Source organism: Hordeum vulgare, chromosome 7H (genome assembly GCF_904849725.1).
Source record: "Hordeum vulgare subsp. vulgare chromosome 7H, MorexV3_pseudomolecules_assembly, whole genome shotgun sequence".
Taxonomy (NCBI): domain Eukaryota; kingdom Viridiplantae; phylum Streptophyta; class Magnoliopsida; order Poales; family Poaceae; genus Hordeum; species Hordeum vulgare.
In genome coordinates, this window is record NC_058524.1 from 289797247 (window position 1) to 289819387 (window position 22141).

The 22141-nt window shown below is 48.4% G+C and overlaps 1 protein-coding gene across 1 annotated transcript; it reads right to left on the bottom strand.

Annotated features, from left to right (window-relative positions):
* Positions 1 to 6192: 6192 nt before the first annotated feature.
* Positions 6193 to 21928, bottom strand: LOC123410173 (GTP-binding protein ERG). The gene is made up of 9 exons (XM_045103069.1): positions 21335 to 21928; positions 19299 to 19388; positions 18741 to 18886; positions 18483 to 18641; positions 18336 to 18402; positions 7222 to 7329; positions 6999 to 7138; positions 6681 to 6799; positions 6193 to 6455 (listed from the first exon to the last, which is right to left on the bottom strand). Exons 1-8 carry the CDS (start codon positions 21848 to 21850, stop codon positions 6700 to 6702), a joined length of 1326 nt encoding a protein of 441 aa, XP_044959004.1. The 5' UTR covers positions 21851 to 21928; the 3' UTR covers positions 6193 to 6455; positions 6681 to 6699.
* Positions 21929 to 22141: the final 213 nt, after the last annotated feature.

Consider the following 22141-nt stretch of genomic DNA (forward strand, 5'->3'; position numbering starts at 1 on the left):
AGGGTTTAGCCGCTAGTATATTTTTCGTGTTTAGGATATTATCTCGCATTTACGTGTGGCAATATTTTTGTGTTGCGACCCCACATGTTTTATATGTTTTCGGGGTAGAAAAATCCATGGGATTTAACTGTGTATTTAGTTTTGGCTTTTGAGCAAGTTAGTTCGCGCAATATTTTGCCATGTTGCCCTCTTGTCATTTTCGTAGGATTTATTCCGTGCTTCATTTGAAGGAGTTGTCAACTAGAGAGTTGCCCTTTGATGTTTAGTCTAGCCTTTGGTAATTTTGGTTGCAATAGAAATCCATGTTTACGTATGGTTTGTTTGTTCTTTACTTGCTAGTAAATAGTGTTGTTTAGAGATGTTGAAATATTTCTAAGTCTGGAATCAGCTATATTTTATTGTTGTCTTTGCATGAGTTTATCTTGTGATCTGTAGCTCTTTTGAGGTTGATGCAATGGAGTTAGTTCTAGACTTTGGGATTCTCTAGCATGCTATGAATTTTCATGCCATTTGGAGTCTTGTAGCTTATGGTTTTGCTGCTGTCAATATGCCTTCAGATCGAAAACTGCAGTTTCATAAACTGTTATTTTCACCAAGTCTGAAATAGTGTATGAGAAGCCATTTTGTGACTTCTTTTCCTAGTGATTCATGCTTCCATGCTAGTTGTTGTTAGTTGTATGTTGTAGTGCTTCTTGCCCTCTATCGTGTCATGCCTTGGTTGAGTATATAGGATTTGTGTAGCTCGTAGTTGTGGGGTGTAGAAAATGCTATGTGAATGATTTTGGCAGATTGTAGTGATTTCTTGTTTTGCTCGTAGTTGTTGAACCGTAGCTCCGTTTTGATCGTGCCCTATATGAAACTTGCTTAGAATCTCGTGCAGTTTCATATTTTCTTGCTGGTTGTGTGTTTTGAAGTGCCCGTAACCATGGTTGCACACATTTTGCATTTATGCCATCATATCTTGCGGTGTCCGTATCTTTTGATCCGTAGCTCCGTTGGAGATGTTCTCTATGTGTAAATTGCTTGTAACGACATGTAGAATCACGTGAACCTATTTGTTTTGTTGTTTAACAACTAATTAAACGTGTTAGATCAGATCTGGACAGAATTGTAAATTAACATGTGAGGTCGTTTCGGAGATGTTATATGTCATTTCCGACCTCATTTAAAATGCCTAGATAGGTAGATTAATTGTGCTTCACCTCTTGCCATGTTTAACCACATTAAATATTGTCGTGTACCTAATTGGGATAGAACTAAATAAATAAACGTGGAGTTTCGTCAATATGCAACTCGTTGCATATTGAACTTCACTTAATGTTTAGTGTTTGAGTGTTGTGAATTGCCATGCCGTGACTTGCATGTATTCAGCTGGTCATGCATCATATGTGATGTGCATCGTGTGGTGAATATCGTGTGTTGATTCTTGTTTCCGGTTTGCTTCGCCTCGATAGAGTTCTGCAAGCGTCTCGGATTATGAGGATTGGATTTCACCTAACGCTTTTCCTATGGATTGTTCCTTGTTATATCACCATATTAATGCTATTTAATTTAATGCACCTATATACTTGGTAAAAGGTGGAAGGCTCGGCCTTTCTAGCCTGGTGTATTGTTCCACCTTTGCCCCTTAGTTTCGGCTACCGGTGTTATGTTCCATAATTGAACGCTCCTAACACGATCAGGGTTGTTATGGGGACCCCCCTTGATAATTCGTTTTAGATTAAAGTTGGCCTGGCAAGGCCCAACATTGGTTTTATATTTGCCTAATAACCTAATAAAATTACATAGGGACTTTCCGGACCCCGAGGATAATTTAATCAACCCCCGGGCCAGTGCTCCGCATGAGTGTTGGTCCACCCACCTAGCAGTCGGCGGTGCTACCTCGGGGCAACTCGAGGTTTGGCTAGCGTCCACTATGCATAGACGGTGTGTCCTTAGAACGAGATACGCGGCTCCTATCGGGTTCGTCGACACACTGGGTGGCCTTGCTGGATTAATTTTACCTTTGACGAAATATCTTGTGCATCGGGATTCCGGTGATGCTTTGGGTAATCTTAGAGTTGAGGTTTTCCACTAAGGAGTCCGAGGAGATCGCGAGCTTCGTGATCGAGGATTTCTATGCGGCTTGTGGTAATTTGTGATGGACTAGTTGGAGCACCCCTGCAAGGTTAAATCTTTTTCGGGAAGACGTGCCCGCGGTTATGTGGCAACGTGGAAACTTTGTTTGACACCGGTTCTAGATAACTTGAACTTAACTTAATTAAAATATGCCAACTATGTGCGTAACCGTGACTGTCTCTTTCGTGAGTTCCTTCTTCGATCGAGAACACGGTGGGTTATGTCTGACGTAGGTAGGTGTTCAGGATCATTCATTTGATCATCAGTAATTCACGTCCGCTATGCGTAGTTCACCCCCCCCCCCCCTCTTATTTCTTGTACTCATAAGTTTAGCCACCAAATATATGCTTATCCGCTGCTGCAACCTCACCAGTTAACCTTACCTCACCCATTAAGCTTTGCTAGTCTTGATACCTTTGGAAATTAGATTTTTGAGTCCCCTGTGGCTCACAGATTACTACAACACTAGTTGCAGGTACAAGTAAAGGTTACTTGACGCGAGCGCGTTGATTGTTCATTTGGAAGTTGCTTCTTCTTCTTCACCATCATCGATCTAGGATGGGTTCGAGGCCGGCAGCCTGGGATAGCAAGGATGGACATCGTTCTTCTTTTCTCGTTTGTTTTCGTCCGTATTCGGACCCTGCTCTTCTTCATGATGATTATGTATTGTACTGCTGTGACTCTGATGTAGCTTGTGGCGAGTGTAAGCCAATTCTATATATATCTCTTCTTTTCAGTACATGTACTTGTAATGATATCCATTCTTGCGACACGACGAGATGCGCTTCTATCCCTAACGAGGCCCTCGTGCCAAATTGAGGATAGGGTCGCATCTTGGGCGTGACAGGTTGATGCCACTATTTCCTATCATTTCGATATATCTTATGATCATTCACCTGTATGCTTGGTGATGTGTGCATTATAGTTCATTCAAATCTTTTATACACTCCACCAAGATGTATGTGACATGGAAGAGTGACCCATGATCCTAATCGAATGTGCATCTGCATTCAAACGCAAATTCAAAATAATGCACAAATTTAGGGGGCTCTTTCTTATCACATACTTCTCAAAGCAATGATATTACCATTGATTATATCTTTGTCGAAGCTTTGATCTATATGTTGTCATCAATTACCAAAAAGAGGGATATTGAAAGCACAACTTCTCCCTAGGTGGTTCTGGTAATAAACAACAACATGTAATTCATTGAACTAATGAGCTTATCAAGTATATTTCAAGAAATTTAATGAATGGATTGGCTAGGAATTGTGAGAAGGATCCCCTAAGATTCAAAGAACACATATTGGCAAAAGCTTCAAGACTCTACTTTTTTGTTTTATGTGAGAATCACAATTGAGTCCATAGGAAAGCCAATACTATTAAAATGGAATGAGGCACTGATAATGATCTGGTTGCTCAAGTGCTTAGAGATATGCCACCAAAAGCCTCAACCAAACCCTCACCAAAGATGTTGTCCAAAACCTAAACTACCAAAATCGGTGACACCAATATTTCCATTTCGGTCCCACCGATTTAGTCCTAGACATAACCCAAGCCAGACACTAGCATCTCGGTAGAATCGAGATTTGGTTCTGTGAAACCGAAAAGCAATGACCAAGTTGCTCATATCAAATTGTTCAAATTCAGAATATCCAAGTTTCAATTCTCGAAACTTCGGAAGCACTGGGGTTGCTTAGGTAAAGCCAAATCGGTCTCACCGAGATGTTTCCTTCTATCTCATCCAAAAGCCAAAAGTTGGGACATTTTGCACTAGTTGGTACAACCGAGTTTTCACTTTGGTTTCACCAAGTTGGGCAATAACGTTATAACGGTTGGATATTTGGAGATGGCTATAAATACCACCCCACCCCCTCTCTTTCGAGGAGAGAGCACTTATAACATTTCTACACTTCAACCATTCATTTTGTGAGACAAAACCACCTACTCATGTGTTGAGATTAAAATATTCCATTCCAACCACATGAATCTTGATTTCTAGCCTCCCCAAGTTGCTTTCCACCCAATCATCCTCTTCTACCAAGCCAAATTTTGTGAGAGAGTGACTGGGTGTTGAGGAGACTATTTTGAAGCACAAGAGCAATGAGTTCATCATCCATACACCATCTATTACCTTTTAAAGAGTGGTGTCTCCTAGATTTGTTAGGTGTTGCTTGGGAGCCTCCAAATCGTGTGCAGTTGAACGAAGACGTTTGTAAGGGCAAGGAGATCTCCTACTTCGTGAAGATCTACCCCGAATGGGGCTAGTCCTTTGTGGACGTAAGCCATGGTGGAATATACAAGGTTTCTTCTTCATGGACCCTTCGTGGGTGGAGCCCTCCGTGGACTCGCGCAATCGTTACCCTTCGTGGGTTGAAGTCTCCATTAACGTGAACACACGATAGCACCAGCTATCGGAACCATGCCAAAAAATCTCCGTGTCTTCATTGCGTTTGATCTTCCTTACCCTCCTTTACTTACACTTGCAATGACATTACTTTCTGCTGCTATACTCGTAGACTTGCTATACTCGTAGCCTTGCATATGTAGGGTGTACTAGACTTGATAAAATCGCTAAAACTTGCTAACCGATAAAATTGGGAAATGTTAAGTTTTAGTTTAATCAAGTAGTCTAATTCCCCACCCACCCCACATTCTTTCGATCCTACACATACCCCCACCCCTCCACCCACTATGGTGACCACTAGAGGTGCCATATGTATAGAAAGGTGGGGCAACCATAGGGGTAGAAGCCATTCACCCTAGTCCATGTTTTTTCCTCATGCTTTCCATGGCCATGCTCCAAGAAGGTGCGTCCGAAAAGCCTACAAACATAGCAGAATTTGGGGATCTTTTCGTAGAACACTTGGTAAAAAGACCTTCTTATCCTTCGTAATTGCTAAGAACTTGATCAGGGGCTTGTCCATCACCCATTGGGCTCAGATTAACAAATAACATCTTACCAACACGTTTACATAGAGATTCAAGAACCTCCTTATTGGAGAAGGTTTTGGAGTTGTATCCAGACAGAGATCATGTCAAGAACAACCTCATCTAGCTTGGTGAATCCATCATATGGTTTAATCAACACCCCATTATCCCCGAAAATCCAAGGATTCGGTGACGTGTTTCCAATCACCCAAGCAATTCATAGTGAGAACAAACAATTTTTCACCCACTGGTTTAAAGTGAACATCATGCGCAAGGTTCCACGCCATCCTTATCGTGTTATAGAAGGACTCCCACGAGTATGGTCTCGTAGTATGAACACATCAGATAGCCACCGACCCTAGGGAATTCATCAAAGTTTAGGTCACCATCTTCATCCTCATGAAGCCCCAGGCGTTTGAGGAGATCATCTATCGGACCCTTAGCACCTCTGATCGCTCAACCCCGACACTTCGCTTGCCATCTGTTCCACAAACCCTAGGTCAACAAACTCCATAATCCACCCTCACTGCAGGTCTCCAAGGCCGGGAAAGTAGGGTAGCTACTCTCTTGATCAGGCTGAGGTTACTGCGTTCCAGGGAGTAGACACCTCCGGTGGAGTCCCGGAGCAGTCTAAACCGTATGCACTCCGCCAGGGGAGTGATTGTTACGGACAGCTAAAAATATACCAACGGGGTCTTTTTTACAAGAGTAGAGATACGCCTTATAATTTGAGGGATTATGCTTTAAAAAAGAAAAGACAAGCCTTACAAGCTGTGTCCTTTACACAATGTACAACTTAGAGCAAGTACAATAGTATAGTCAGCTGCTGGCTATAAGCCATTGTCATGTCATCTATAGCTCATCTTATAGCCAACATGTATAATAGTTCATTGCAAAAGTATACTACTTCTTCATTATATGGTCCACCTTTCATACTCATAAAATGCCTAGGAGCACGCACTAGAACTGACTCTTAGCTAAGAGTCTGCTTATCTTCTCTCTCCTCTTTTCTTTCCTCTAACTAAACAAAAATATATTAGTTTATTTCTTATAGCCAGCTGACTCAGCTTTATTGTACTTACTATTATTTGAACCAGAATCACAATAACCTAGTGCAGGCTCGTATATCTATGTATCACAACATACTCAAATGTTCGAGCCCGCCTCTTTGCAACTGGTCCATGTATGTGCTTACATCGTGTACAATATTGTCGAGCAAACTTGTAACTGGACATCACTACTCATATTTGAATGCTAAGACATAGATGCCCTTGATTCAAGTGGAGAAGTCGTCACAATATCATTAAACACGACTAACACAAGCACAGGCTCACATAATTAAATATCTCTGAACTGGCACCGCAGAGCAGACCTCAGACCAGCAGCTATCTATACAGCCGCTACAACTGCACAAGGTAACATATATTACTTCAGACAATTTGATGAAGAATCAAAGCATACCTATATAACTAAATATAAGACGTTTTTGCTTCGGTAGTACAATTTACTTCGGTACCAAAGTTTTGAGAGAATAATAACTGTGCACTTTTTGAATCTTTCTACCATTTCTGCCAAGCTGCTAACAGACTGACAAAACAGGGCTAACAGAAAAATGAAATGTGGAAACTTACTCATGATCTGCTGATCTATTCAAGAACTCCTCTTCTTAGCAACTCTAACTTGGAGCATCAGATGGACATCTCTCTTGAATATGGACCGCAATTCTTCATTGGCTTCAATACCGATTCTCCTGAAATATTTATCCCAAATCAACACATTAGGATCAAGCATGCATATGACTAGTTGCCATAATACATTTGATTGGAAGTGTGAACTGAATACGCATATGCAATACATCTAACTGGAGACGGGAAAAGAAACGGCGCTTCACCAAAGAAATAGCTTGTCATATTGATACATGGAAGCACGTTTGAATACAAGAATATTACCCGATCTTAGAGCCATTTTTTCCAACAAGAATCTGCCGTTGGCTTTGCTTTGGTGCAATAAAGTGTTGTTCCACCCTAAGAGAACCGTCTTTTAACTCTTTCCAATCCATCAGCCGATGCTCAATTACATATGGGATTTCCTGTAGAAAGTCATATTTAGCAAATAATGCACACATATTAAAAGAATGTCAAGTTTCACAGCAGAATCATTTATAAGAATTACTTGGTGAATATGATCCAGCATCTTCTCTCGCACAACCTCCAATGATATGGTTTTCATTACTTCTTCAGTCATTGTCGCCGGTTCCTCGTCCCAAGATCTTCTCACTGCCTAACATAGAAGAGGATAACTTTCTCACTGTGTACATAGAGGGGATATGTTTGGGCATTGATCGTAATAAAATTGATCTCATCACATGTTTCATTTTTTCTATAAATTTGGAGATGAAGCCGCTCCCGCTCCGCTAGCGCCTTGGCCTAGCCGAGATGAAGCCGCTCCCGCTCCCCTAGCGCCCTAGCCTAGCCGAGCTACCTCGCCGCCGTCGTGCCACCGCTGGTACCCCCTGCTGTGCCGCCGCCACGCCAGCTGGAAGCTCCCCCCGCGCAGGGTAGCGCGTGCCCGCCTCCTTCCGCCTCGGGCCCCGCTTGGAGGTCCACCGCATTGAGAACACGATGCCTGAGGCCGCGGACGAGGGCGGCGCATGGCAGCAGCCGCGGACGAGGGCGGCGCATGGCAGCAGCCGAGGAGCAGAGATAGGCGCCGCCGACCGCGCCGCGTCGAGGCTCCCGCGCCCCGCCACCGCCGCAGCCCCACGCCGAAGGAGGAGGCCGGCCTGTGCTTCCGCTCCTCGACTTGGGCCACCACGTCCGCGACTGCACGAACAAGATAAGGTGCCGACGCTGCCTCCTCCCGGGCCACGTCTCCAAGGAGTGCGACTGCGCGCTACTCCAGGCCACACCCCCGGCGCGACGCCGTGCCACTCCGCCGCCGCCCCCTCCTCCGCCCACGCGCGTTGCGGTGACGCTGGCGCCGGTGGCAGTCCCTCAAGGCACAGTCTGTGTCATCATGTCTCGCTCTATCGAGATGGAGGAGGCCGAGGAGGTGCCACGAGCACTTCATTGACGGCCCCAGCTTCACGCTCTCTCTACGCCCTTGGAGCAAGCTTGCCCATGCCCAGCACGTCGAGCTTGAGCTCCACGGCATCCCTGCGCAGGCATGGCATCACTGTACGGATGAGCACCTGCTTGGCTCGAGTTGCTAGGTGGAGCGCCTTCACCCCGGGACACGGTTGCGGGCGAATCTCGCCATGTTCAGGCTCTCTACACGCACCCGCGATCCGTCCTCCATCCGCCGCCAGGCCATCCTGGAGATCGTTGAGATCGTCCCGGCGCGCATCCCGTTTGAGGCCCCCTCCGCCCGAACGCTAACCTACCCGTCTCCATCAGGCTGGTTAGCGCGCTGGCAGACCGATTGCCCCCAGGATCATCGCACCGATGTCGACGGCCATGGGGATGTCAGTACGGCCACGACACCTTCGGCCGCAACGAGCAACGCGGCCCGACCCGTCGCCGTGGCCGTAAGCGCCGCCGTCCCGAGGCCGCATCGCCGTCCGTCGGCCGTGCCGATGACAAGGCCTTTGATGCCCTTACCTGGTCCACCTCCGACGGCTCCCGCCGCACAGATGGGGTCGTCGTCGGTTCCGGTTGGGGCTCGGCGGACCCTCGCCATTGTACGGCGCCGTCGTGTCAAGATCTGACTGTCAGCGCCCCGACAATGTCGCCTTGGCCCGGGCAAGCTGGGGCCCGCCGCCCTCGTCGTCGTCCCAAAAGAGGAAAGCAAGTCTGGCAAAAGAGGACCCGACAGCTTGATCCTGCTACGGATGACCGCACCGCTAACCCCACCACGACCAGTCCATCCTTGGATTGGCCAACTGGTGCGCTTCAACTGCTCGCTCGCCCCACAACGCCTTCCAACTCCATGTCGCCTTCTGCGCACGAGCCTGCCCCGCCAAGCCCTCCGATTCACCCGGCTCTGGACCCAGTTGTGGACAGCGAGGTCCCGGACCCGCAACCACCGGGCGAACGGCAACAGAGGTGGGTCTCTTGTCGGGGCCAGCTTTACCTCTGCCTACTGCAGAGACCGCCCCGGTCCGCCCTGACGGCCTGCTGTCACGGCCTGACAGTGATCACGCGGATGATGCATGCGCTATGGCTCTGCCCCGTCTCGATTCCCAGCCAGATTCAAATGCGGCGCCAACAGCCACGATGCTACAAAGCGATGACAACGCTGCAGCCGGGCCGGTTCATGCTGACGGCCCAGCTCCAACACGGGGGGCCATTCCTGGCACCGCCGAGTCATGCTCCAGGCCAACGCCTGCTAGCCCGCAGCGCCCTGATGAAGCCCATGTCGCTGCCAGGAGCCACGCGACTCTGGGTCGTTTTGCCAAGCCGCCCATCAAGCTTCGTGGCTAGTATGCGCTCTTTGGACTTTTCAAACTTAGCGAACTAAAACATCTAAGTAGCTAAAGGAAGGAAAATCAACCGAGACCCGTTAGTAGCGGCGAGCGAGAACGGAACAAGGGTTTTCATGTTTCATTCGATTTGTTGTGGATTGGATGATGGGAGCGATGGCACTTGTTCGACGACTTGGACACTCGGCAATTTTCTCGCCGCGGCCACCAGACAGCTTCAAGCAGCCTTGCCCATGCCAGGGAAGCGCCCACGCCGCCATGCTCTCAACTTCTCGCCTCGGCGTGGTCGGTCAGCAACGGCGAAGAAGGCGGCGTCGGTACCACCCACCGCGGAGCGCCGAGCCCAAGTCCAAGTCCTACGTACCCTAGGGATTATGGGCACCAATCAGAAGAACACGCCGGAGGAAATGAAGGCTTACGACGGGATTTTTGCAGCGCCCATAGTTGTAAGCGTTCTGGCGGCCATTGCCGCACTCGTGGATCGCGAGCTGCCGACCAGCCTTGACCCACCCCCATGCACGTCTGTGCCCGCCGGCTGCCTCGTCCAGGTCTAGCCTGGAGTTGATGTCCCAATTGTCGAACATGTGTTCCATGACATACAACCTAAAAATTGTGATCTAGAATGTGCGAGGGCTAAACGCACGCGCTCGGCGAGTGGTTGTCCGCTCGCTCATTGCTACTACCGATGTGTCGATCGTGTGCCTATAGGAGACTAAGATGGCGCTGGTCTGCTCCCGAACCGTGCTAGAGACCCCGGGTGTTGAATTCAACGAGTACGTGTACCTGCCTACGAACAGAACTCGGGATGGCATCCTCCTCGCATGGAAGAGCAGGGTCGTGGCCATTTCCACTCCCGAGGGCGCCCATGGTGGATCTCCGTCGTCTACGGGCCTCAACCCGATGATGCCAAGGTCGCGTTCCTCCAAGAGACCAGGGACATACGTGCGGACTACGCGGGTCCATGGATGCTCTGCGGCGATTTCAACCTCATCCTTCGCGACGAGGACAAGAACAACAATCCTATTAACCGGAGAATGATGGGACGCTTCAAAGGATGCCAGCCGTCACACATCCACAAGACCACACGCGAGCGACCAGACAAGGTTCGTCCCGTCTGGAGGTAGTCCTCTCCCCCCTCCCGTTTCTACATGGTATCAGAGGTCAGGGGCGGAGGGGCCTGAGGAGACGGTGGCGACGTCCGGTGAGGTGGCGGCGGATTTGGGCGGCGTCCGGCGAGGCGGCGGCGGATCTGGGAGGCGCGACGTGGCTGCGCGGGGGTGTGGCTCATTGGCTGCGCGGCAAAGGAAGAAGAGGTGGAGCTATTGTGCTGCGCGGCAAGAGGAGGAAGTTGAGGAGCGGCTTGGTCTCCTCAAGAGTGGGTTGTGTTGCGGCTGCTGCTTGCTCCTCAGCGTGGCGGGCTGTGGTGCTGTGGGAGGAGAAGAGGAGAAGGGTAGTGGAGAAGGGCAGCTCCTTGTTGTGCTGTTGTGTGTGCATGTGTCTGCAGGGGACCGAGAGCTGGAGAACTGCTGCGGGGGTTGGCTGCTGTTGGAGGCCAAGATCCTCTGGAACTGCTGCTGTTTGAGGAGAAGAGAAGGGCAGTGGAGAAGAACAGCTCCTTGTTGTGCTGCTGTGTGTGCGTGTGTCTGCAGGGGACCGGGAGCTGGAGAACTGCTGCGGGGGTTGGCTGCTGTTGGAGGCCAAGATCCTCTGGAACAGCTGCTGTTTGCAGAGGAAGGAGGAAGAGAACTGCTGCTGGAGGAAGAGGCTGTGGTTGTTGCTTGCACTTGGAGCTGCTGAGTTGCTGGGTGCTGCTGCTAGCCAGGGGGCGTAAAGGGGCCAACCGTGCAGCTGTAGGGCTGTGCTGCTGAGGGCTGCTGTTGCTGATTACCGGATCAGAGATGGCTGAACCAAATGCGCTTGCTGAGGCTTTCGAGAAGCTCGCTAAGATCCTCGCAGAGTCCAACTTTGGGGCCATCGTTCCTCGACAAGAAGTGGCTCAAAAGCTTGAAATGTCACCCCTGGACATGAAGCTGGAGGGGGCCATAAATTACTTGAGTTGGTCCAGGAGGGCATTGCTGGCTATAGAACAGAAGGAACTTGATGGGCACTTATTGGGTACGATTAATAAACCAGGAGACAAGAATATCGCGGAGGGAAAGAGGTGGAAGGTCATAAACTCTGTGCTCGTTGGCTGGTTGTTAAACTCAGTGGTGCCCTCCATTGGGTGCCCTCCATTGGACGCTTTGTGGAGGGACTATCAACGTCCGTCGAGATATGGAAGACCCTATCCACCCAATACTCAGGCAAGGGTAATTTCATGCTAATCGCTCAGATTGAGGGGAAGATCAATCGGTTGCGCCAAGGTGACGACATGGCATATGTGGCAGAGCTCCAGGCTTTGTGGGCGGAGCGGGATAATTGCGATCCTTTGGAACTCTATGATGCGGCTTGCATCGAGTCAGGGCGCAAGTGGATTGCACGCAAGCGTGTGCTGAAACTGTTGGAAGGGCTCAGAGGTTGCTTTCATGGAAGAGGGGCATCCGTGTTGCACCAATCGGTTGCGCCAAGGTGACGACATGGCATATGTGGCAGAGCTCCAGGCTTTGTGGGCGGAGCGGGATAATTGCGATCCTTTGGAACTCTATGATGCAGCTTGCATCGAGTCAGGGCGCAAGTGGATTGCACGCAAGCGTGTGCTGAAACTGTTGGAAGGGCTCAGAGGTTGCTTTCATGGAAGAGGGGCATCCGTGTTGCACCAACCTCTCCTGCCAACTATTAAGGAGACTATTGCAGCAATGTGTCAAGAGGAGGTGAGGCTATCTCTTGAGCATGCAGACGTGAAGGTTGTGCCAGCTTTGACATTGCAGTCACTAAGCGCATGGAGTGGGGAGATCCCAACAAATGTCATATCTGTAGGGAGGTAGGTCACTGGAAGAGGGAATGTCCAACTCGTGGCAAAGGTAGGGGATACAACAGAGGAGGAATTGGCAGAGGCAGGCAGGCTAGAGGCAGAAGTGGATACATAGGGACCTCAGGGGGTCAACCTTCTTGGGGTAGAGGTGGCCACCCAGGAAACCCAGGGGGCTAGAGGGCACATATATGGTAGTTGAAGGGGACACTGTAAAATCAAAGGGCAAGGAAGTTGATGAGTCTACCTACGGAGACTTTGCTCACTGGGCCTCCACTGATGAAGGTAATCCGACAAAGGCATCTCTTACTCCTAATGTGGATGCTCCAGAATGGGTCCTAGACTCTGGAGCATCTAAGCATGTTGCGGGTAATTCCTGTGTGTTTAAGTCTTACAATAAGCATCCTCCTACTCACAAGGGCACTATTCAAACTCCCGATGGCACAAATCAGCCTGTCATAGGGGTTGGCACAGTCAAGTGCACTTCAACTATCTCGTTATCGTCAGTTTTACATGTGCCAGCTCTTCCTGTCAATTTGGTCTCTTTCAGTGCTCTCATTGATCAAATAGACTGTCGTGTGATCCTTGACAAGTTCGGTTGCTTGGTTCAGGAGCGCCAAACGAGCCAGACGGTTGGGACTGGCACCAGGCGTAAGGGGCTCTGGTACATGGACCAGGAGGTGCAGCCGGACTTGGTGTATGCTGCGACCATGGAGGACAAGGAGAAGCAGACGATGATCCATCACTGCAGGATGGGGCATGTATCTTTTGATAAGATAAGTAGAATATTTCCGGATGTTATGTGTGGAATAGGCAAGGGCAAGTTGGACATGTGATGCTTGCGAATATGCAAAACACACACGAGCCTCATATGTGAGTAAGGGGCTTAGGAGCATATCTCCCTTTATGCTTATTCATAGATGTATGGACTAGCCCAGTAGTGTCAATGAATGGAAAGAAGTATTTTGTTACCTTCATCGACTGCTATTCTCATATGACTTGTATTTACTTGATGCGTCACAAGGACGAGGTGTTTAGCTGTTTTCAGAACTTCCATGCTCTTGTAAAGAACCGGTTTCAGGTGCAGGTCAAGGTGCTTAGGACTGACAATTGCACAGAGTACGTCAGCAACATTTTTGGGGCTTTCATGGCTGGCCAAGGGATTCTTCATCAAACTTCATGTCCGGACACCCCCCCCCCCTCAGAATGGAGTGGCCGAAAGAAAGAATCGTCATATTCTTGAGGTTGCTCGGTCGTTGATGTTTACCATGAATGTGCCTAAGTTCTTGTGGGATGAAGCAGTTATGACAGCTACATACCTGATCAACCGTACACCATCCAAGATACTAGGCATGAAATTTCCGTCTGAGTTGCTCGTTGTAGATAATAAGTTTGTTGCCCCCCCAAAGCTGTTTGGCAGTACTTGTTTTGTTCGTGATCACCGACCATCTGTTGGCAAACTTGATCCTCGAGCAGTGAAGTGTATCTTTCTGGGATACTCTTCTAGTCAGCAGGGGTATAAATGCTGGTGTCCCTCTAAAAAACGCAGGTTTGTAAGTATGGATGTTACCTTCATGGAGTCTGAGCCATTCTATGGTGAGCCGACTGATCTTGGTCTGCTGTTTGCAGAGCTTGACCACCTACACCCTATGCATGATGGTCAAGAGGGGGAGAAGGAGGTGTCCCATACTCACTGTGATTCTGTCAGCATTAACACTGATAATGATGTGCAGGTTCAGGTCCAACCAATAGTGGGTACAATTCCAGTTAGTACTCTCACTAATGATGATGTGTAGGTTCATGTCGAACCAAGTGTCGATACACTTAAGACTGGTGCTCTCCACATTCCTGTTCGAGATCGATGGCACACAAATACCCTGGTGTACTCTCGACGGCAACCACATGTGCATGGGAGCAGCAAGGCAGTAAGGCAAAAGTACATGGGAGCAGCAAGGCAGTGAGCCAACAGTACAAGGGGAGCAGCAAGACAGTGAGGCAAGCTCATCTGACACGGTGGAGATGCCCATTGCGTTGTGAAAGGCTACACGTGAAGTAGCAAGGAAGGCTCTACCAAAGAATGATGCTTGTGATGACCTTGATATTGGCAATTTTGGGTCTTATAAGGATTTGTCACCTTCATATAAGGCGTTTGTTGCCTCCCTTCAAAATGTGTCAATCCCAAAGGATTGGAAGGCTGCAAAGCAAGATCCGAAGTGGCGCCAAGCGATGATAGAAAAGTTGGAAGCACTAAGGAAAAACAAGACATGGGTGCTAACCACATTGTCGGCAGAAAAGAAAGTAGTGAGTAGTAAGTGGGTCTATACAGTGAAGCAGAATCCTAAGGGTAAGGTGGAACGGTATAAAGCCAAATTGGTCGCCAAAGGATATAGTCAAACTTATGGAATTGACTATGCTGAGACGTTTGCGCCCGTGGCAAAGATGAACACGGTAAGGATATTGGTCTCTTGTGCTGCAAACTTTGGGTGGACGTTGCATCAATTAGATGTCAAGAATGCCTTCTTACATGGTGAGTTGCAGGAAGTAGTGTACATGAAGATACCACCAGGTTTTGGTACTTCAGAGACCACAGGGAAGGTATGCATGCTGAAGAAATCCTTGTATGGATTGAAGCAATCACTGCGAGCATGGTTTGATAGGTTCAGACATGCCACCCGTGGTATGGGGTATGGTAAGTGTAACGATGACCACACGATGTTCTACGGACACTCTAATCGAAAAATCACCATTCTTGTTGTTGCCCCTACATGATTATATAGATGACATTATTATCACTGGAGATGATAAGGAGGAAACAGAGAGATTAAAGGGTTGTCTGGGCAAGGAGTTTGAGGTAAAGGATTTAGGCAACCTGAAATACTTCCTTGGCATTGAAGTGGCTCGGACAGAGAAGGGAATCTCTATGTGCCAACGAAAATATACCTTGGATCTCTTGAGTGACATGGAAATGATGGGATGTCGTGTTGCCCCTACTCCGATTGAACAAAATGATCAAGTGACAACACAATCAAGAGATCTAGTGAATAAGGAAGAAAATCAGAAATTGGTTGGGAGATTATTGTAATTGTGTCATACCAGGCCTAACATTACGTATGTTGTGGGGGTGGTAAGCAGATACATGCATGAACCAAGGAATGGGCATCTTGATATTGTGCACGGAATCCTGAGATACTTGAAGGGGACTCCGAGTAAAGGGTTGTGGTTTGGGAAGAGTGGACACCTTGAGGTGGATGGCTATAGTCAGAGGGGCTAGTTGTCAAGATGATAGAAGATCAACTTCTGGCTATTGTGTGTTTGTGGGAGGAAATTTGGTGTCATGGAGAAGCAAGAAACAACCTGTTGTATCTAGATCAACAGCAGAAGCTAAGTATAGAGCTTTATCTCAAGGGTTGTGTGAGATGCTCTGGGTGAAGTACGTACTGAGCGAGTTGAAACTTCTAAGGAGGGGCCCTTGAAGGTGTGGTGTGACAATCAATCCGCTATAGCCATTGCTAATAATCCAGTTCAACATGACAGGACACAACATGTGGAAATTGATCGCTTCTTCATTAAGGAGAAACTTGATGTTGGGATCATCAGTCTTACTCATGTGAGCTCTGGGCAACAGTTTGCAGATTGCATGACAAAGGGACCGGGAACAAAGGACTGTAACTTGGCATGTGACAAGATTGGAATGCTAGATAACTACCACCCATCTTGAGGGGGAGTGTTGAACCAGTATGGGTTGTCTGGCCCATCTCACTTAAGCCCACAAGGGCCAGCCCTTGAGATGACCCGGAAGGAGGTGCTCCTAGTCCTCCCGAGAGAGCCAACAGCCACACATCCACAAGACCACACGCGAGCGATCCTGTCTGGAGGTAGTCCTCTCCCCCCCCCCCCCTCCCGTTTCTAGAGTAAGAGCTCGGCCACCATGCTCAATTGCGAATCGGAGCACGCAACGCAGATCACTGAGACCCTGAGATGTGCGCTAGCTGAGCTGTCGTTGACCTACCTAGGGATCCCGCTAACCATAAGGCGCCCCACGAGTGCACAGCTCTGACCACTTGTGGACAGGGTCGCGGACATGCTTCCCTGCTGGAAATCGAAGCTAATGAACAAAACCGGCAGACTTGCACTGGTCAAGAGTGTTTTATGCGCAATCCCAGTCCACCAGCTACTCGTCTTCGCGCCGCCGAAGAAAACGCTCAAGCTGGCCGAGAAAATCCAAAGAGGATTCTTGTGGGAAGGGTGCGCCGCCGCTAATGGTGGCAATTGCCACGTCAACTGGTGTCGCGTGTGCAGGCTGCCACTTCAACTGGCGTTGCGTGTGCAGGCCTACTTCCCTGGGAGGCCTCAGCGTCCAGAACATGGAGCAGGTAGGCCTAGCCTTGCGGCTACGCTGACTCTGGTATTACAAGACGGACGCGGGCAGATCATGGCAAGGCCTCGACCTCTAATTCTCCGTCGAGGAGCAGGCCCTGTTCTTCGCCTCTACATCGATGATCATTGGCGACGGCACTTATGGGAAGTTCTGGGAGGACCGCTGGATAAATGGTTGATCCGTTCGGGAGATTGCTCCCCAACTCTATTCCTGCATCCCCAGACAACGGCGGAAGATGTGTTCCGTCGTTGACGGCCTACAGAATCATAGTTGGGTGCGTGATATCTTCGGCAACATAGGTGTCCACGAAATTGGACAATACCTCATGCTGTGGCGGGAGATCGAGCACATCACCCTCCAGGATCGCCCTGACAAGCTAGTCTAGAAGTGGCGATCGGATGGTGTCTACTCCGCGCGTAGCAGCTACTTGGCCACCTTCACGGGCTCCTCCGGCTGCGATGCATGGGACCTGATCTGGAAAAGTTGGGCGCCGCCACGAGTCAAGTTTCACATGTGGCTGGCCAACTTGGACCGTTGGTGGACCGCTGACAGATTTGGCCACCGCGGCATGCAGCACCACCCGTGGTGTGTCCTATGCAACCAGGAGCCGGAAACGATGTACCACCTGTTGGTTGCGTGCCCCTTCTCGCGGCAAATTTGGCACGATAACCTCTCCTGGCGACCCGACCCGACCCAGGACGACAACTTGAAAGACTAGTGGCGGCAAGCCAAACAGGCCACGCCGCAGCCAATGCAAAAAGGGCTCGCGTCGGCGGTCCACTTGACGGCGTGGATGATCTGGAAGCAGCGGAATGCCTGCATGTTCGACGCCGCACAACCCTCCTCAACCCAGCTTATCGCGAGAATCAAAGACGAGGCTACACTATGGGTCCGGGCAGGCGCCACTGGCCTGGGACTGGTCCTCCCCATGACTTGGGACGTACACTAATTTTCTTGCATTTTGATCCTGTATCTCTCCTGCTCGGAGACCTGTACTGCTAAACTCTCCTTATGTTCAATGAAATGAAACGCGAAGTCTTTGCGTTTTCTCGAAAAAAATAAATTCTATTGGCAAGTACCTAAAAGGAGAACATAAACAATCATTAATGCCACTGCTTACCAACCAAACACAGTGTTTCACAAGATCCTGGATTCAGTTTACAGCAACAAAGAAAAACAAGTGCTTTTTTCATAAACTTCAGAAGAGTCAAAACATTAAATAAAGTAGATCATTTAATTAAGCAACTGAGATTGGTCAATTTGATGGATTGGGTGGAACAAGAAATGAAGGCAGTCTTAAATTTACATCTGCTATAAAATTCTACAGAGAATTTTAGCCAAGTTATTCATCCTAACTCAAGTAGCTGCCTTCATAGGATGATAAACATAACAGAAGATGGACATTTCAATCTACAAAACAGTACCCATCTAACGACTAATATACACATAAAATTCTGCATCCAACTTCCTTGAAATTCAGAATCTTCTTATCTTTCATTACAAACATGTTTACAAGTAAAGAAAATACAGCTATTTGACAATTTAGCAGGGTAAACTGAATGTTGAGAATAGATCAATACCTGGTCCATCAAGTATTGTACAAGGTCCTTCACTCCTTTGCCTTTTAGTCCAGATACCATGAAGTACCTAAGAAACATTCCAGGCAATTTTAATCAGGCATATAGAAAAGGAACGCAATGTAAATCATAGTGCAGACCAAGGGGAACCTCTCAAATCCAGGAAGATCTTCAAATTCCTTTGCAACCTTCAGTAAGTCTTTTTTGTCTTCCACTAGGTCAACCTTATTCATGCACAAAATACGTTTCTGGTTTGGGTTTACCTCGGCACCCAGTCGTTTGATCAACTTTATTACTCGAGAATCAGGCCTGCGCAAATCTACACATGGTTAAGCAGTGTGCTTATCATGACTATTAGTAACTGAAAATGGCTGGTTAACCTGAGAGGAAAAGATAGTGAGACTTTACATTTTCAGATGCCTATTGACATCAAACATGACTATTAGTAAATCATAGAGGTTAACTGAGGTCCAGGCACTCTCCACACGAACTGTGACATCCCTATGAGGAAACCCATGGTGCCCTAACATGAGACCTGGGGTATCAAAAAAGCACTGCAGAGAATTTTATCAGCTGGAAACAACTTAAACTTCAAGAAATTTTTTAACATGGTTCAGACAGGCATTTTCGGCAGCAGGTCATAAATAGATGATATTTATATTATAATGGAAAAACAACTAATGCTTTACATTACACATACAAATTTCTTAATTTCCATAGAATAGAATAGATTGGATGAGCCAAAAAAATGTACTTGCACTACTTGTGTAACCAGATTTCTAAATGCAGTAAATAAATTGCTAAAATAAAATACAGGAACTCCATGACATCATCCATATACACATCATTTTCAAATTGCAATTATTTGCCAAAGAGAAGGTCCTGAAGAAGCCCTGCTAAAGTCAAATACTGAAAAGTGCAAATCAACACTCTACAAGCAAAAGCAGATATTTGATAAAAACATACTATCTGAGTTTTCCCTTTTGTCAGCACGCCCAAAATTTCATGAGTTGTTGTATTTGTCTTGCGGGAGACTGCAGCCACTTTTGAGCCAACCTGTTAGCAGATATGAACAAGGAAACTTAAGGCATCACTATGTCTATATGGTAATTTTACTCTCACTAATAATGAAACTGAATACAAATTATTAAACCATAAGAAAGGCATCATATTAGCAGCCCTGCAAGCATTAATTGAACAATCCAACATTAACAATTGTTCCATACCTGAACAGATCAGATGTCATCTTAGGACTTCCACAACAACTGATAGTTGACAGGATAAAACATAATACCCTTTATTTGTATTGAATGGCCCATGTTACTCTAGTACGTAGTAATAAATGACATCTCAAACAGTAGAATGACATGTACGTAGCTTTTATTGGTCTTATACAAGCTATCAGTTTGCTTCTATGCATGAGTTCCGAAATTATCTCTCCCCTTAGAGCATCTCCAATGGATGATGTATTTTACATCACCTAAAAGTGGTGTGAGTAAAATATACATCATCAAAAAGTGCTTTTTACATCACCAAAAAACGTCCAACTCCAACAGGTGATGTAAAATAGGGCCCTGGTGCTCCAATAGATGATGTAAAACTACTAGAACTACTACATCACTAGATCATTTCAAACATACCAAATTGATTTGAGGCAAACATAGTTCAAACTACCACTCCCTCCGTCCCGAATTACTTATCTTAGATGTTTCTAGATACGGATGATGATAAGTAATTTGGGCGGAGGTAATATATCATACCGAACTACTGCGTAACGATTCTACTTAAATTACATCTGCTCCTAGGGGTCGCTATCAAACAGATCCCAAAATGCCTCGGTGGTGGGGTCGTCAGAGTCGTGGAGCTATTCGCCGTCCTCCTACTCATCCCACTCCTCCGAGTCGGAATCGACGGGGATCACCGTCACCGTTGAGGGGCCAGCCTCGTCCTCCGGCTTCACCATCTGCTTGCCTCACGCTTCCAGTAGAACTCCAGCTCGTTCTGGACATACTGCGGATTCTCTCACGCGAACCTCGCCAACGCGGCTTCATCACTCTCACCAGGAGCAATGTGAATCCCCTTTTTCTCTTTGATCGGGAGAATTTTCAAACTCTTTGGCCCGAGGAACTCCGTCGTCTTTCGGTCTTCGATCTCCGGGTAGTTGAGCTCTTGCCATGGTCGGTAGAAACGCCACGCAGCAACGTCATACGCATGTGCGGACTCATCGGCGTACGGGGAGGTGCCTAGCCAGCAGTAACGGCCTTCGCATTTGAACTTGATACTAAAGTTCACAGAGAGCTTCGATCGCACCCCCGTGAAGCCGGACTTGGTCTTTAACTTCTTCTGCAGCACATTGCGCAAGGGCGGTGGCAGAGTGGGCAGCGGTTTGGACGGGGAACGGCCGAGGAAATGCGGCAGGGTACCGCGAAGCCATGTTGCGCGGCGGCGGTAACGGAGCGGCTTTCGAATCGGGCGGCCCAACCAATTTGGAGGCGAGCGGCGGCGGGGAAGCGGCGGATCCGGCGGCGGCCAGGTGCGCGGAGTGCAGCAGGAGGTAGGGCAGTCGTGCGAGGTGGGGGGGAGGGGGTGAGTTCATATGGTGATTGGGCCTCCGCACGGCACGATTTGGTTTACTCGGGCGGCGGTTGGTGATGTATATTTGCATAACCAAGTGATGTATTTTACATCTAGAGTAAATTCTGAGAAAAAAAATCATATATACCATCAGTTGAAGCACCGCTTTGGGGCCTAGGTGATTTAAAAAGTACTCCCTCCATCCCATAATATAAGAGCGTTTTTGGCACACTGTTATATTATGGGATGGAGGGAGTAGTTATTTATACATCTACATCAGGAGATGCTCTTGGTACCAAAGCGATTGGACGTGTTCCTACCATGTACTATCAACTACACTATCACCCTATCCAAACACATGTAACAAGATCTAATATTGACAATATTCATGAATGAAATACATAAAAAAGGGGCAGAATAAAACGTACAGCAGTGTTGGTAAGCGACGACTTGCCGGCGTTGGGCGCACCAACGATCCCGACGGAGAGCGACATCTGGTCCTCCTTTCTGACCTCCTCGGGCCCCTCCTCCTCGTTCTCGTCGGGCGGCTCGAGGGCGGCCTCAAGCAGCGCGAGCGCCACCTCCCGCGACCGCTCTTCCTCCACCGCGTCTTCCACTCCCATCCCTGCATTCTTCTCCCCGAAGAGCGCCTCGTCGGCGCGCGCGCGGAGGCAGGGTTCGAACCGGACCTTACAAAGCGCGGAGAGGGGGTTCCGGACGGGTGCGCCAGAGGCTGGGGATGGGTCCGAGGGTGGGAGGGAGAAGTCGGCGCTGTTAAAATCAGCGTCGTGGGCGGCGGAGTCGGAGTCCGAGGAGGCGGCAGCGGAGGCGGAGGAGGATGAGGAGGAAGAGGCGGAGAGGAGGCGGTGGACGGGGAGAGGGAACTGGGTGGTATGAGAGGTTAATTTTTGGAGCGGCCGCAGAGCTCGGACGATGCGGCGCATGGCGGCAGAAGGGGCGGCGGCAGAAGGAGGCGGCGGAGGGTTTAAGGGAGCGGAGTAGAGAAATGGAGAGCCTCGTGTCGTGGTGTAGCGGGCTTTTAGTTCTACGCACGACCGGTAGTCAAGTAACTAGGCCTCGGTGGAACTATGTTTTTTGTGTTTAGCACTTTGTGCGAGCCCAAATAGCAAGGCGCCCACCACTTTAGGCCTTGTTTGGCGCTCGAGGCTTTCAAGCCCAAAGGGGTTGAGGATTTTCAGGAATTTGGTGAATCCCTCCCCTTCACCAATCCCCTA

Excerpts from the sequence above, each read along its gene's own strand:
- LOC123410173 (XM_045103069.1), bottom strand. The coding sequence starts at position 21,850 with ATGCGCCGCATCGTCCGAGCTCTGCGGCCGCTCCAAAAATTAACCTCT. Across the intron at positions 18,403-18,482 it reads GATCTTCCTGGATTTGAGAG|GTACTTCATGGTATCTGGAC; the intron begins GTTCCCCTTGGT and ends AATGTTTCTTAG. Across the intron at positions 7,330-18,335 it reads TACAATACTTGATGGACCAG|GCAGTGAGAAGATCTTGGGA; the intron begins GTATTGATCTAT and ends CTTCTATGTTAG.